Raw genomic sequence first — 16,075 nt, 5'->3', positions numbered from 1 at the left:
GAATTTATATGAAGCAAGGGCCAGAAGTGGCACACCTGGCTGAGTGCACATATTACAGTGCTCAAAGACCCAGGTTTAAGCTCCTGGTCCCCACTTGCAGGGGGAAAAGCTTGAGAAGTGGTGAAGAGTTGTAGGTTTCTATCTCCCCCCTTCCCCTTTCCTCTCAGTTTCTGTCTCTATCCAATAAATAAATTAAATATTTTAAGAAGTGATAATATGGGGGGGGGGATAGCATAATGGTTATGCAAACAGACTCTAATGTCTAAAGCTCCAAGGTCTCAGGTTCAACCGCCCACACCACCATAAGCCAGAGCTGAGTAGTGCTCTGGGGGACAAAAAGTCATAATACATGAAGCATTATAATTTTCTGGTTGGTGTATCAAGTATTAAACACTTTATTGTTTCTATATTCTTTTATTTACATTTGAGACATCAACTATTAATATTTTACTCAGTCAAGATCTCATAAAGATGGTTCAAATATAAATGTACTTTATAACCATCTACTTTATCAATGTTCAAACCAAGAATATCTAATATTTACAATTTTAACAAAAGCATCAAGAAATATAAGAATAATTTAATGTTTTTCAACTTAACAACCCCTCATAATGTATGCACATTAATACAAGTGTCTCTCCAAACTTCTCTTCTCCAGTTAAAAAAGTACATTTCAGAATTTAAGCATTTTTATATAAATCGTTTTAAGATGGAAAAAACAGAATTATTCTTAAATTTATCAAATAAGTTGTATAAAAGCCAACTCCCCCAAAACACACTCCTTAAAAAAATTTGTGTTCAGATTATGTGGTCAGAGAGGGAGCAAAGTTTTAAGCAGAATAGATTTGATGCAAAATTAAACATATTTAGAAATTCTTGTTAATATTAAGATGAAGAAGCATCCAACTCAACTTTTATTAAAGTACAATTAGCTGCTGGAAACGAGCAATAAAGGGACACATCCCATTGCTTTAGAATACACTGAATACACTGTTTTCTTCCTACAGTCACTAGGGAATGTTCACTAAGTAGCAGAACACGGCAGGTCCTCATTCTGACTAATGGCTTAACTGTGCTTCCCAGTGCCTGAGTTCAGTTACCTTAGGGGACTTGAGTTCTCCTCGCCTCCAGTTGGTATCAATTCTGTGCTGGCGGATGTACGCACTTTTCCATGGACTGTGGATGAAGCCTGGCTTTATTACTTTCCTTCTTTTGATGTGCAACGGTTCATCAATACCTAAAATTTTAAAGAGTTAACAAGTGTAACTGAATAACTGCCTCCACCAAAAATACAACTACATGCTTTCTGATGTATTTTATTTCGTAGTGTGTTCAGAACCACTGGAATGTAGGCTGTCATGCAATTCCCATCACTGTTATTCTCAAACAGTTATGTAAAGTTTGCATTCTGTATGCTATGCTTTTTATATTGACTATAATTTTTATGTTTGACTTTCTCACAAGTGATTCTACGAAATGCCAGTGAAGATACTGAGAAATTAGAATGCTTGTGGGAATATAGGATGGTGCAGATGCTATGGAGATTAGTAGGTACTTCCTTTAAAAAAAAAAGAAAAAGAAAAAATGCGTGAAAAATTACGACACGATCCAGTAATTCCACTTTTGGATATATAGTCAAAAGACCCACGCAGGTATTTGAGCATGTCACTGTTCACAGTGTTACTCACAACACACAGAAGGTATAAGCAACTCAAAAGCCCAATGAATGAGCAGGTCAACTAAGTGTTATATATGCCAATGAAATATGACTCAGTCTTTAAAAAGAAAAAAACCTTGACATCCACTACAACATGGACCCTGAAGACATGATGTCATGTAAAGTAAGAAGTCACAACAAAGTGTCTGTTTCTACTACAAGAGATACTCAGAAACAAGTATTTCTATAAAACATTATGTTTCTAATTTCCCATTTGCAAAGAAAATGTTCACTGAAATTAATGTGGATGATACTTCTGCAGTAAGAAAAGAGGTATTTATTAATTAATTGATTAATTTTTGTTTACAAGTTTAGCAAACATAAGTTCCATGATGGGGCAGAAATGGGACTTCACTGTTAAACCTCAGAATTAGAGTGTCCAGCTCATGTGTGCGCGCACATACACACACACACACACACACACACACACACACACACACACATATTAAAACAGTGTCCAGTTTATGGAGGGTCCTCAATATATGCTTGTGGAGGCAATGCCACTGCTACTAATTACAATGCTCGAGAAAAGGGTGCGTCTTGACTCTCTGACAGGCAGCCCAAGTTCTCTTTTCTCAGTTCTCCATCACCTTACGGCTACTTGCACAGAAAACTCGCTGACTGTATTTTTTCTATTTATCTTCAGAATCACTTTGCTTTTTTATTTCCTGACGTGATTTTGAATCTTACCCTCTTCTTTGCATTTCTCTCTCCAGAGAAGGTTGTCTTCAGCCAAAATTCTCCAGTAGCGACACGTCTGAGCCGCTTGTAGCAGGTCTTTGGGTTCCAGGAATGAAAGCACATAAAGTGCCAGCTATGAAACAAGTATAGTATACTGACATTAAAAACCAGGAATTAGTTCATTATTCTCTAGAGGATGAAGTGACTATAGATAAGTACAATATAATTCTACATCCTATTTTTTTTTTAATAGTGAAAGGAAACACCGTCTAATATTCAATCGTAACAGGTACACCAGAGTTAAAAACAAAGCACTCGACTGGTCTTTACAAACTTTATTCCATCATTTCTTTACCTCTTCAGGGAATACTTACTAAACCATTTTGCTTCTTCCCTTGCCTTGGCTCTACGAATCAACTCAAGTTTCTAGCCTATCTCTCTTTTATCTTACTGGTTGCTAGGCTTTGCATTTCTTCTGTCTGCAGCAATGTAACTTCACTGAGTATGACTTAAATTGAGATAGTGTGATTTCTATCTATTCTGTATGGTGCAGCTTCCTGTCACTTTTGATAGGAATAATTAATAGCTCTTTATCACATCAAAGTGTTTCTTATCACAATGGTGAATATTTCAAGCATGTACACAACTGACTATAAATAATGACAAACGGGGACAATTATCAAACTGTTCTACAGATATACCAAAGTAACTGGATTTTAATTATTTTCTGTTGCTTATGGGAATTTTTATGACGAGTTAAGGCCAGATAGGGCTGCCTACCTGAGCTAGCTCTAAGGTGGATCATTGCTTTTAAAACTCAGTTTCCAATTCTTACAATGCTTGGCAAGTGTGTGAAGCCAATTCAAGTAAATAAAGGATAAAAGAAGAGGTGAAACAACAGCTTCTGGGTATGTTTACTCAATCAATCTCACAAGTCATAGTAATTTAATTAGGGCAGAAGTATCTACTGAGATGTTGGAAAAATTATAACGTATGTTTGCATAGAGAAACACAGAAACATGTTATTACTTTTCTGATAACCTACTAATACCGAAACAGAGCAGTGAAATCTAGTGTGTGTGTGTGTGTGTGTGTGTGTGTGTGTGTGTGTGTGTGTGAAATTTAATTTTTAAATAGGTTTTTGTTGTTGTCATTGGGCTTTCACTTCTGGGGGCCAACTTTTCCATGTAGAGACAGACAGAGAAGAAGGATGGGACTGAGAGACAGCACAGCATTGTAGCTTCTCCTAGTACACTGGGGGTCAGATTTGAAACTGGCTCATGTGCAAAGAAAAGTAGGTGCCCTCCCAGGTGAGCTATCTTGTTGACGCCAGTATTAGTTTTCATATACATCAAATTACAAATGACTACAAGAAAACTGTCATTTGGAGAATTAATTTCATTAAAATGACCATCTTACCAAAAGCAATCCACAAACTCAATACAGTCCTTATCAAAGTACCAATAAACTGATATAGAAGTTTGTCTGGAACCACAGACAACTCAGAATTACAAAAGCAATCCTGAAGGAAAAAAGAACACGAATGGAGGAGTCATACTCCCTAACTTCAAACCATAATTTAGAGCTATGGATATCTAAACTAGATGATACTGAAGTGAAAGCAGACATATGGTTCAATGAAACAAGTTCAGAGATCAAGAGAGCCCTGAATTAAATCCTCACACACATGGATAATTTATTTACGACAAAGGGGCCTAGAATATAGAATGAAGTCAAGAGAGATTTTTTAATAAATGACAATGGGAAAGTTGGGTAACTACTTGCAGAAGAATGAAACTGGGTCAGCACATCTCTCCATGTACAAAAGTCCACTTAAAACAGATCAAAGACTTGATGTCAGAATGGAAACCATAAATCACACTGAAGAAAACACAAGGCACGGTATTTGTTTTGGAAATGTCTTTGAAGACTGGACTCAAGACTCAACTTCAACAGCAAGAAACAAAAGCAAAAACAAACAAACAATGGAATGGCATCAATTTGACAAGCTCCTAAACAGCAGAAGAAGTCAGTGCCAAACAAAAAGGCATCCCAAAGCCTAGGAGAAGATATTTCCATGCCATATGTCAGACAAAGGAGTAGTAACAAAAATAAGAATTCAACACTAAAAACACAAACAACCCTGCTAGAATATGAGAAGACCTGAAGAGACATTTCATCCAAGAAGATATTCATATAGCCAAGAGACATACATAAAAAAAAAAAAGAGTTCAGAGATTTTGAGGATGCCACACATCAAAAAGGAATGGAATAATAAGTGATGTCCAGGATAGAGTGAAAAAGGAACACTCCACACTCTGTAGGAATATAAACTGGTCTAGTACCTATGGAAAAGACTGAGGTTTTCTCAAAATATGAAAGGTATACCTATCATATGGTCTGGGAGTTCTCCTACTAGGTGTCTATCCAAAGAACACAAAACCACTCATCTGAAGAGACTTTATATGGGCATGCTCATCACAGTCCTATCTGTAATAGGTAATGTAGTGTGTCCAGTGACAGATGAGTGGTTAGGGAACTTGTGGTATGTATACAAAATGGAATACTCCTCAGTTATAAGAAAAGATAGACTTTCTTTTCTGCTAAATTGTAAATGTAATTGGAAGGAATCGCTAAAAGTGAAATAAGTCAGATGGACAAATATCAGATAAACTCATTTCCAGGTGAGACTTAATAAAGCAAAAGAAAATACAGAACAACAAGCTGGTCTACTGCAACAGATTCAAGGACACAAAGGGGGGCGCTCTACTTCTACATCTTGGGTGGCTTTGCTTTATATGTTCTAACAATATTACTACGCTTTCCTTGCTGTTTACTTACAAAGTAAGAATGTGACTTTTCAAAAGCCTTCCATGTGACACTACTGAAAGCTCTGTCAAAGTTTTTGAGACAAGTAAGTAGATGTTGATAAAGAGTTTTGAGATGTATTGCAAAGATTGATAACAAATCATTTTAAGTTTATTTCTTGATAAGAAGATGACAAAGTTTTAAATGATGACAGCACATAGTTTCAGTAAGGTAATGTTCATTTCTGTAAGGACTTAGCACTATATCACTACTTCTCCACATATAAAACATTTCTCAAAAGGAGTTTTTTCCCCCCTAGTAATTGGGAAAAATAAATAAATAAATAAAAATACCAGAAAACACAGATGATGGAATAAGCCACAGTGAACTCATTCTCCTACTCAGCTTCAACAGTAAAAACAAGAAGGGCAACAAAAGGAAATAAATAAATAAGTAAGTAAATATTTTTAAAAAATAGGAAAGCTTCCAATGGAGGGGAGGGGATGCAGAACTCTGGTGGTGGGAACTATATGGAATTGAACCCATCTTATCCTACAATCCTGTCAATCATTATTAAATGAATAAAAAAGACTGCTATTTTAATAACATCAGGACATTTTTTTAAATCCATGACTATAGTTATACAGAGTCTCATACCTGAGACTCCAAAGTCCCATGTTCAACCCCTTACCAGACCTCCCCCCATACCACATAGGCCAGAGGTGAGCAGTACTGTTAAAAATACATACATACATACATACATACATACATATAATGGTCATGCCAAGATAACTAAAGGTGAGTTAAAATAAATATCTTCCAAATAAGCACATTTTTAAAATCTTGGTAAAGAGGGCCAGATAGTGGTACATTCAGTAGAGAGCACAGATTACTATGCAAGAATCTCTTTCTTAGAAAAGAAAGGGAAAGGAGGAAGAAAAAAAGAAAAAAGGCCACTGGGATTGGTGGCATCATAGTGTAGAAAACCAATTCCCAGTGATAATCCTGGTGGCAGGCAAAAGTCTGATCAAATCAAATCTCGGTAAAGAAATAATCAAATTAATAAAACTCAATAGTTTACTCTCACATGACTTGTTCCAGTGCTGAAGTCACTTAGTCCTAAACTTAACGCAAATCTATGAAGGATATTATTAGGCAGCAGTAGTTGATAATTCCAGTCTTCTTTAACACTAATTAGGTGTGTTAAACTTAAATACCATAGTTAGAATGACAAGGTCTAAAGGTGGTAGCCACTGAGCTGTACATTCACACAACACTCCTTAAAGAATATAATTGACAATCCTTACCTCTTTAGGGAGCAAGGAAATGAAGTCTCGTTGAAACTGAGGTTCTATCACTTGCATCATATGCTTTACTTGGGTTGGTTCACAACTATCAATAAGCTCGTCCAAAGCAAGCAATTTCTCTGGTCCACTCCAGCTCTATCAAAGAAGAATTAGACATTTTTAAATTATTTAACATTGATGCAAAGATCCTGAACAAGAACTTGGCAAATCGAATCCAACAACATATCAAGACAATAATTCACCAAGACCAAGTGGGATTCATTCCTGGAAAACAGGGATGGTTCAACATCTGCAAGTCAACCAATGACAAGATTCAACACCTACTTATAATACCCTCCAGAAATTGAAAACAGAAGGACAATTCCTCAATATAATAATGACCATTTACTACCAACACACAGCTAACATTCTCCATAGGGAAAAACTTTCCTCCTAAATTGAGAACCAGACAAGAATGCCCACTATCTCCACTGTTATAATTCTTGAGGTCAGACAAGAGATATCAAAGGCATGCAGATTGGAAAAGAAGATATCAAACTATCGCTATAAGCTGATGACATGGTATTACACCTAGAGAATCCCAAAGATTCCATCAAAAAAACTACTGGAAATAATAAATTCAGTAGAGTAGCAGGATGCAAAACCAATACCCATAAACCGGTGACATTTCTATATACAAAAAAGGAGTCAAAGGAAAGGGAAATAAAAGACTCAATCTCCCCAATAAAATAGCTTGGGGGGAATCTCATGAGGAAGGTGAAGGACCTTCACAATGCAACTATAGGACACTGCTAAAAAAACAGAGAAGGACACACGGAAGTGGAAGAACATTTCTCATTCCTGGACTCGAAGAATAAGCAGTATTAAAATAGCCATTTTACAAAAAGCAATCTAAAATTTCAGTGGAATCCCAATCAAAATTCCAGTGGCATTTTTCAAGCAAATTGGACAACTTGTCCAAATTCGTGTGGAACCACAAATGGTCATGAATTACCAGTAACACTTCTGAGGAAAAAAGGAAAAAATATGGAGGTATCATGTTCCCCAACATCAAATTATACTACAAAGCAACAGTAATTCAAACAGCATGGTACTACAATGAAAACGGGCACTTGGATCAATGGAGCAAACTCAAAAAGTCCAGAAATAAGGCCACACATATAAAACCACCTAATATATGACAAAGGACCCAAACCATTCAATAGCATAAAGAAGGTCTCTTCAACAGATGGTGCTGGGAAGACTGGACAGCCATATGTAAAAAAGTGAAACTAGACCACCACCTATACATCGTAATCTTATAATCTTGTGACATACTGTTAATAACAAATTTAAAAAGATGAAAATACCTCTCACTGTTTTTCTATTCTACTACCTTACATATAATAATTATATTAATAGTTACTACAAATACATCTAATTCAAGGTAACATACATGTGCAATGTAGGTCTAATTTAGTTAACATTAGTTATTTTAAAAAGGAATAAAAATGATAATAGATAGTAATATAACTGCTAAGAGAAGAAAAATACCCTTTACCTATGATTTTAAATGATGAAGTGTAGAATTAAAAGAGCCAGAAATAGAAGACAAATAATTAATTTGGGTCTTAGCTAATTGTTAGAAACTGTTAGAAATTTCTCAATATATTTTCTAAAGTCCATGATGAAAATGTTGCTTATGCTGCAAAACAGTTCTAAACTGTTCTAAATCACTTGTCTTGTTTAATTTAGTGAGTCAAATTAAAAATTATTTGTTTTCAATTATATATATATACATATATATATGTATATATATATTCAACAGGTGCTACTTAATGACATTTTATTGAAAAGCTTACCACTGACAAAGAAAAGCTGTAAACTGGGAGTCCGGTAGTAGTGCAATGGGTTAAGCGCATGTGGCGCAAAGCACAAGGACCAGTGCAAGGATCCCGGTTCGAGCCCCTGGCTCCCCACTTGCAGGGGAGTTGCTTCACAGGCGGTGAAGCAGGTCTGAAGGTTTTATTCTCTCTCCCCCCTCTGTCTTCCTCTCCTCTCTCCATTTCTCTCTGTCCTATCCAACAACGACAACATCAACAATAACAATGACTACAACAATAAAAAAACAAGGGCAACAGAAAGGAAAATAAATACTTTTTAAAAACCTTTAAAAAAAAAGTTGTAAACTATGAAGTGAATGAGACAGTGCCTGCTGACCATCCATATTTAATAGTCTAATCACTTAAAATCACACCTCTCAGATGGTGCTTCCTATAGCTCCATCCCCCTCCCACCTCCATTCTGGATCTCTTCCCTGAAAAGCATAGGCAACTGTATGTACAACTGCTTACTCAAGGTGTATTCTTGGTTATGTAACAGAATCACAGCCTACTCATAATTTCCTTTTCAAATATACCCACATATGTTTCTCCCTATCTCAGTAAAATAGAACTCTACTTAACTTGCTTGGGTCAAGATTTCAGGAGTCATCTCTGACTTGGTTATGATGCTTCAATGAATTTCCCAGCCACAAACACAAAATCCAGCCAGAATCCAGCCAGTACACCAATTGGTCTAGAATCCTGTTGATACTCTCACCTGGATCATTCCTATAATCTTTCATCACTCCCCCAGCTTCCTTGCTTTATCAGGCTCATTTTATTCTCCACAAGGTGATCAGTATTAACACTAAGTCACTCCTCTTCTGCTAAACCCCTTCTAATAGCTTCCAGCTTCAAAGTAAAAGCCAAAAGCTTCAGCTGGCCTATAGGTTCTAAATTCTCTTTCCTTCACTTTTTGCTTACTCAGTTCTAACCATACATACTTGATGCCTAAAAAACATACATTTGCTGTTTCCTAAACCATTCTTTTCCAGATACCTCCATAGCTACTTCCTTCTCTGAGACAACCTTGTGGCAACTTCTCTAAAGCTACAAACCAACTCCAAACCATCCACCCCTCCCCATCTCATGACAAAAAAGTCAGTTCTACAAAAGAGTCTTCTTTTTTAGTTTTTTTAAATGAATTACTGGATAGAAACAAAAAGATATTGAGAGGGGGAGGGCAAGATAGAGAAAGAGACAGAGACATCTGCTGTTCTGCTTCACCACTTGTGAAGCTTTCCACCTGCAGGTAGAGACCAATAGCTTGAACATGGGTCCTGGCACACTGACAGTAATGTGTGTGCTTCACCAGGTGTGCCACTGTCTGGCCCCCTAAAAGGGTCTTCTACCGGTGTGTTCAACACTGTTTAACAGGTCCAAAGTAGGATCCCATACATGACAGGTGTTCAAATACATGAATGACCCTCCAAAGTATCAGGAAACACTGCACCAATGCAATCTGAAAATGTCTAAAAGAATGCTTCTATTTTTATATCTCGTGGTATCTCTTGGACTTCTTTGCTTGGTCTGGTTCCAAATTTGGTAAACATACATGGTTTAGTAGCAGCGGAAGGATGTGTTCACTTGAAAACCTGCAGTTAATGATTTGACAATAGCCCACACTCATCATTAAAAAGAAATGGTGGGAGGAGCACAATGTGGGGATCGGGGAAACTAACTTTGGGGAGGGGGGACTGACACATAATTAGGCTACAATTTAACCTCTATAGGTTTTAGTTTCTTTATATGCAAAAGTGATGGGGAATAATGACCATGATTATTTTGTTTCTGCTCTGAAAACTAGTTGTCTCAGAAAAGGAAAAAAACAAACAAACAAACAAAAAACTTCCTTTGGCCTTTCATGATAAAGTTCTGTGGAAACAGATCACAGAGGACAGGAAATACTTTCCAAGTTCAGAAAGCGTCCACAGAAGTAAAACTTAATTTGTGTACAAAACTGTAAACACAAATTTGACGACTCTTCATGGAAGTGATTATTTCGCGATAGAGAACAGACAGTAGCGAAGAGCAGAAAGAGTGCTGGACTGTAATCAGGGGTTAAGCTTGATCAGTAAACTTACTGTGGAACTGTACAGAAGTCCCCTATTTAGTTCAAGGCTAAGAGATACCACCTGTATAATGAGAGACTTGGTTCACATCAATAGTTGCCAACAACTGGTCAAGGAGTGCAAGAACTCTACAGTTCCTCAAAGGCCCGATATCAAAGAGTCTGATTCAGGTCAGCATACAGCTCACCAACAGCGCTCTATACATTTTGACATGTGGAAGGACCTGGGTTTGAGCCTGTAGCACCAGATGGGAGCAACATGCACAGGTGAAGCTTCAAAAGTGGTGGAGCAGTGCTGTGGTCTTATTTCTCTCTTCTCTATGTATCTGATACTGGGGTGAGGGGCAAAGAGCAGAGTCTATCAGGAACCACAGAATCACACAGGCACAAAACAGTCTGATGGATTGGTCATGGTAAAGCTGAGGGCATTTTGTTTTAAATAAATAATGCCTTCAATATTGATGCAGGTGGTTCACAGACCAGCTACCACTGGAGAGCATCTTTTCACATTTCTGACTCAGATAGCAATGTGTCTTCACCTGTGGTGAAGAAATCTATTCTCTGGCATCTCCAGTGGATGGTTTAGAGCAGTTTCATGACTACGGTGGATCAGCTCTAGTTAAATTCAGCTTACATCCAAATCTGACTTAATATGATCTAAGCTTTTCCTTCTGGGAAAAAAAAAAAAAAAAAAAAAAAACAAGAATCAGCCTGATTTTACTTTGACACAGTCTTCAAGACGTTAAAGCCCACAATCATTATTTTCTTTAGTGTTCTGTGGCTATATATATGACTTCTTACACACATTTCTTGACCATACTCTTCCACATACAGTTGCCAAGTAAGACTGAATTTCCTTTCTGTCAGAGCTATACTGCTTTACTACTTTGTTGAGTAGCAAATTTAAAAAGGCCTTAAATAAGATAGAGAACACGCACCATGTCTACAGGTGACCCTGAAACTTCAACAGAACGGTCTTCACTTTTAATTTCCAATTCGAAGACATGTACATAGGTTCTAACTTATTAGTATAGCCAGTACTCTGAAAGTATGTTCACAGTTTGAATGTAGTGCCAATGTGCTTTGATTAAATGAACATGGACTACATTAGTGACATTTGTGTGAGGCTGTTGGTAGTCTTTTTTTTTTTTTAACCTGAGGAAGCTGAGGCCACAAAGGCTACTTCCTGATCAGAAAAATTCACACTTGCTGACTCTTCAAAAGGGATTTCACATGTAGCTTTAAGCCCATTTGTATATTTTTTCCTTTTTGATAGTTTTTTTTTATCGTTTCATCTATTTTACAGGGGATGGCCATAAAGGCTAGAAGGGCTACATGAATGAAAATACCCAGTAATTAGAGGCAGAGTTTCTACAAAGAGTCTTTTCTCTGAAGTCATATGCTTCTCATTCTATCAGGATACTTCAGGGTATACATTTCAGCATGAGGAGGTAGGTATCTTTCCCTAACATACACAAGTGAAAAGTGATGTATCAACACCAAAAGAACCTAAGCAAAAATAGATTGACCCTCTCACACATATTTAAATCTGAAGCATCAATCCGACTGATGCCAAAAAAAAAAAAAAAGTAGAAGTAATGGCTGCTAAAGCATTTAAACAGCACAAAGTCACTGGAATTTTGTTTTGTTTTTAATCTGCACTTCTACTTTGCAGTGGCATTCTGTCTCCGTGTCCTTGTATCCAAAATGGCTCATCATTTGTTTTCATTCAATTTATAAATGGAGTACAGAGTACTTGTCAGAATAGATGGAGCTCGACCAAACAATGCTGTATCACTGTCTTAGGAGCCATAGCGCACCAGTAAGGGGACACGGTCTCCCATTTTGCTTGTTATGCAACAGAAAAATCATCATTAAATGCCCCCACAGCATTTCTGTCGAAATCCAGCCAGTTTAATTATCCCTAAACTATACCACGTAGGTCAACTCACGACTCCCCCACTTTGCTGTGATATTCTCTCTCTCTGCAAGTAAGGCACAGAAGTACTGGAAGCCTTTAGGCAAATGATTCAATCCTAGTTACTTTGGCAGCAGCCATGAAAATAAAGGGCAACACACAACAAGGAGATCCTGGTGTTCCGGCAGACCCAGCACACAAAGACCAAGGTCCTGATCTACCTGTCTACTTGACCTTTTATTGCTAGTAGAATTCTTTGCTAGAGAATATTTTTTCTGAAAACAAAACAAACAAAAAAAGTTCTATACCTGCAGGGATAATTCTAATGCTATTTCTATTAAATGAAAACAGGTTTCATTCCCTGCATCGACTTCTCACATAAAAAGTGATCAAATTAACCAAAAATGAGCCTAACAATGTTTAGTGTGTAGAATTTCATTAATTCTAAATTGCAATGTTTATTTATTTATTTTTTTACAGTTAAGATTTCTGAAGCTGGGGTGTGTCTAACAACCTGTGAGACCTTAGATCTGATGACATAAACCTAAATGGAATGTGGGTACTTCATAAGGAAAAGAATGAGCTAGCTACACAAGTAGACATAGCAAACGGATTCCCTTATACATCCTCACTGCAAAGCACAGCACAAATGTCCCAAGTGACGGTCGGTCAGCATCTATGCATTTTTCTTGAAATTGGGTAAACCTACATGACTAGGAAAATATTTTGAAATTCTTAAAAATTTAGAAAATGAGACCATATCACATACTCAGATTTGCTATTACTACCCTCTGATAATAAGGCTTTTCAATATCAACCAAACACATTGGAGCTATAATTCTATTCTAAGTGTAATTTTTATCAAGGTTGCATTTTCCCATAAAAATGATATGAGATCAGCTTCTGCACTACTCTTTTTTTTCTAAACCACAGAACTGCTCAGCTCTGTCTTATGGTGGTGCTGGGGATTGAACCTGGGAACTCGAAGAAGCCTCATGCAGGAGAGTCTTTTGCATAACCATTATGCTGTCTCCCCAGCTCTGCACTACTCTTGAGTGCTGCTTCTCACTCTCTATGAAGGTGCAAGCCTAACACACACCCATATTCCATCTCTTTAATAAAAGCAGGTAACAATTTTTAAATCCCATTTCTTTAAGCTGTGTAATTTCTGAGTATTATTTTCATCTCTCATTGCCTGATAACACACACATATGTGCATATATATATATATACACACACACGCACATATGTGCATGTATATGTGTGTGTATGTGTGTATATATATATATATATATATTTTTTTTTTTTTTTTTAATTAAGAGCCTGAAGAGTACAAAGAGCTGGGAGTAATGGGACTAATTCTTAGGGGGAAAATACATCTAGTCAACAAATAATCACATAAACAAAAACCTTTGTGATTGTAGTGGTCTGTAACGTCACTGTGACTTCACACGAGCCCATAGACGCTCATGGCTCGTGGTGGCACTCCTGGCAGCTGGAGCCAGGTGGGAGGCTATCCTGTTCATGGCGTCTACCCTCTACATGCACCCCCCCCTCCTAATAATAACCAAAATGTTTCCACTATGGGAAAGTCCACTCCCTGTTGAGAATCACTACTCTAACTTTTCAGTTTACAACTGAAAAAAAGGTTATCTGGAAATCACCTGAAGGGTAGAAAACAATGTCAAAATTCACTTAAAAGCAACATTGCTTCAAGTGAGTCTTCTAGCTACAGAAGAAAAAGGTTGGGGCATTTATATAACTTTGGCGTAAGTATTTAAAATACCAGGATTTATGGAGAAGCAATTACAGAAGCCAGACCTTCCACCTTCTGTACCCCATATGATCCTGGGTCCATACTCCCAGGGATAAAGACTAGGAAAGCTTTCAAGGGAGTGGGTGGGATATGGAACTCTGGTGGTGGGAATTGTACCCCTTTTATCCTATGGTCTTATCTATATATTTTATTTTATAAATAAGTTAATAACAAAAAATATATCAGAATTTATACCAATGATACCTTTAAAAGCTAACTGCTAAATGAAGTAAAAGAATTTTTCTTTTTAACCACCAGCTTCTTAAACAGTAACTCTAGGTAAGCATTCAGAGGTAAGGAAATATATATTTACATTGATGTTAATTTCAGAGACATTCTACAGGATATATGATTTATTATTTTCAATAACTGAATGTTAGCTCATACCAATTATTTTGTTAAATATATGTCTTATTTTAATGAGAAGAAGAAATAAGTTAATTTAATACCACTGCCATGAGTTATAAAAGTGTTGAAGGTGTGGTTGTAGTCAATCTATCTTTCTGGTATACTTTCAAAGATGTTAAGTGCTGGTAAAATACAGTAATTGGATTCTGAACACAGTGAACCATACATAGACAAGAGTCTGATAAGGAGAAACTACAGTAAAGTCATGGAGGCCAACTCCTACCCTGGCAGATGATGGGTGAAGTATCACCACTGACTCATTACCAGTGTTCTCAGGTTACTCCTACAAGCTTAATTTCTAAGCAATGCAGTTTAGAAAACAGGTATATTGAGTAACCTCTGAAGCCTAAACATAAAGGAATAAGAAAGGTTCTATTATCTAAAAACCAATTAAAATGTAAATGCACACTTAACTCTTCGCGTATATACTCTAAAATTAAAATAAACTGTCTTATTTAGTAGGCTTCTTATTGAGATACACTTTCTATCACTTAATCATTCACCATTTTAAATGTGTATGGCAATGGTTCCCAGTACACTCAACTCACCTTGCTGCGCAACCATCACCACTATCCAGTTCCAGACTCTCTCTACCAACCCCAAATGAAGTCCTACCCCAATTACTAGTCTCAACCTGGCCTTCCCCATCACCTAGCATTCACTGATCTACTTGCTTTCTCTATGACTGTCTATCTGGACTCATGTAATTACGAGCAAACAACACAGTCTTTTGTATCTAGGTGTGTTTCTTTTTTTTTCACTTAGTATGCTTTTCAAGGTTGCTCTGTGGTGGTAGCATGTTAACAGCACTTAAATGCTCTTCATGGCTTAGTAATCCCATAGTTTTTGCAGCAACTGAGTAAAGCATTCCAAGTATTATGTTTAAACATGTTACCTGAAACATTTTCAGCCATTCCTGGAGGCCTGTCGGTGGCTGCACAGATGTGATCCGGCGGCGCTGCTGCCCCTGGCCATTGGCTGCTCTCAGGTCTCCGAATGTTGTTGGTGTTGCTGAACATGGTACAAGCCCAGTGGTGCTACCAAAAGGTGCCAAAGTGGAGGCAAGGATAGGAATTTATTAAGAATAACGGGCTCAGACTTAATAAGAGATGACTTGGCATATTTCAAGCATCAATCAAATCGTTATCTTTGCTTACTGTCATAGAGAAGGAATACACAAAATCTAGTCAGCTATTCTTAGAGCGAGTTTTCTCCCTCCTACATAGCCACCTGTTATTATCCCAGCAATGCTTACAGCAACCAAAGAACAGAATCTCTATGTCAAAACTGTAAGTCGTTGATAAGTGCAAGCGATTTTAACATTTTTTCCCCACAGAAATTAGAGGTCGTATTATGTTTGACTTATTACTTGTCTTTGGTCGGATAATAAACAAAGGTTTAAATTTTCTTTATAAAATATGGGACATGAGAGTTATTATTAGCACTTTTTAAAAATTCACATGTAAACTAGTATGTTCAAATATTTT

The 16,075-nt window shown here is 37.0% G+C and overlaps 1 protein-coding gene across 4 annotated transcripts in view; it reads right to left on the bottom strand.

The window, feature by feature from the left end:
* FBXW7 (F-box and WD repeat domain containing 7) overlaps nt 1-16,075 on the bottom strand; it is a 176,663-nt gene that overhangs the window by 9,804 nt on the left and 150,784 nt on the right. For all 4 annotated transcript variants that reach the window (XM_060178953.1, XM_060178954.1, XM_007528058.2 and 1 more), the window contains 4 exons: nt 15,484-15,625; nt 6,514-6,648; nt 2,408-2,531; nt 1,101-1,237 (listed from right to left, as the gene is read on the bottom strand). In XM_060178953.1, the coding sequence (XP_060034936.1) occupies nt 1,101-1,237; nt 2,408-2,531; nt 6,514-6,648; nt 15,484-15,625 (538 nt within the window). The remainder of the gene's footprint in view (nt 1-1,100; nt 1,238-2,407; nt 2,532-6,513; nt 6,649-15,483; nt 15,626-16,075) is intronic.

Source organism: Erinaceus europaeus, chromosome 19 (genome assembly GCF_950295315.1).
Source record: "Erinaceus europaeus chromosome 19, mEriEur2.1, whole genome shotgun sequence".
Lineage (NCBI taxonomy): Eukaryota > Metazoa > Chordata > Mammalia > Eulipotyphla > Erinaceidae > Erinaceus > Erinaceus europaeus.
The sequence above is the reverse complement of the archived record's forward strand: the minus strand, read 5'-3'. Positions and strand labels throughout refer to the sequence as shown.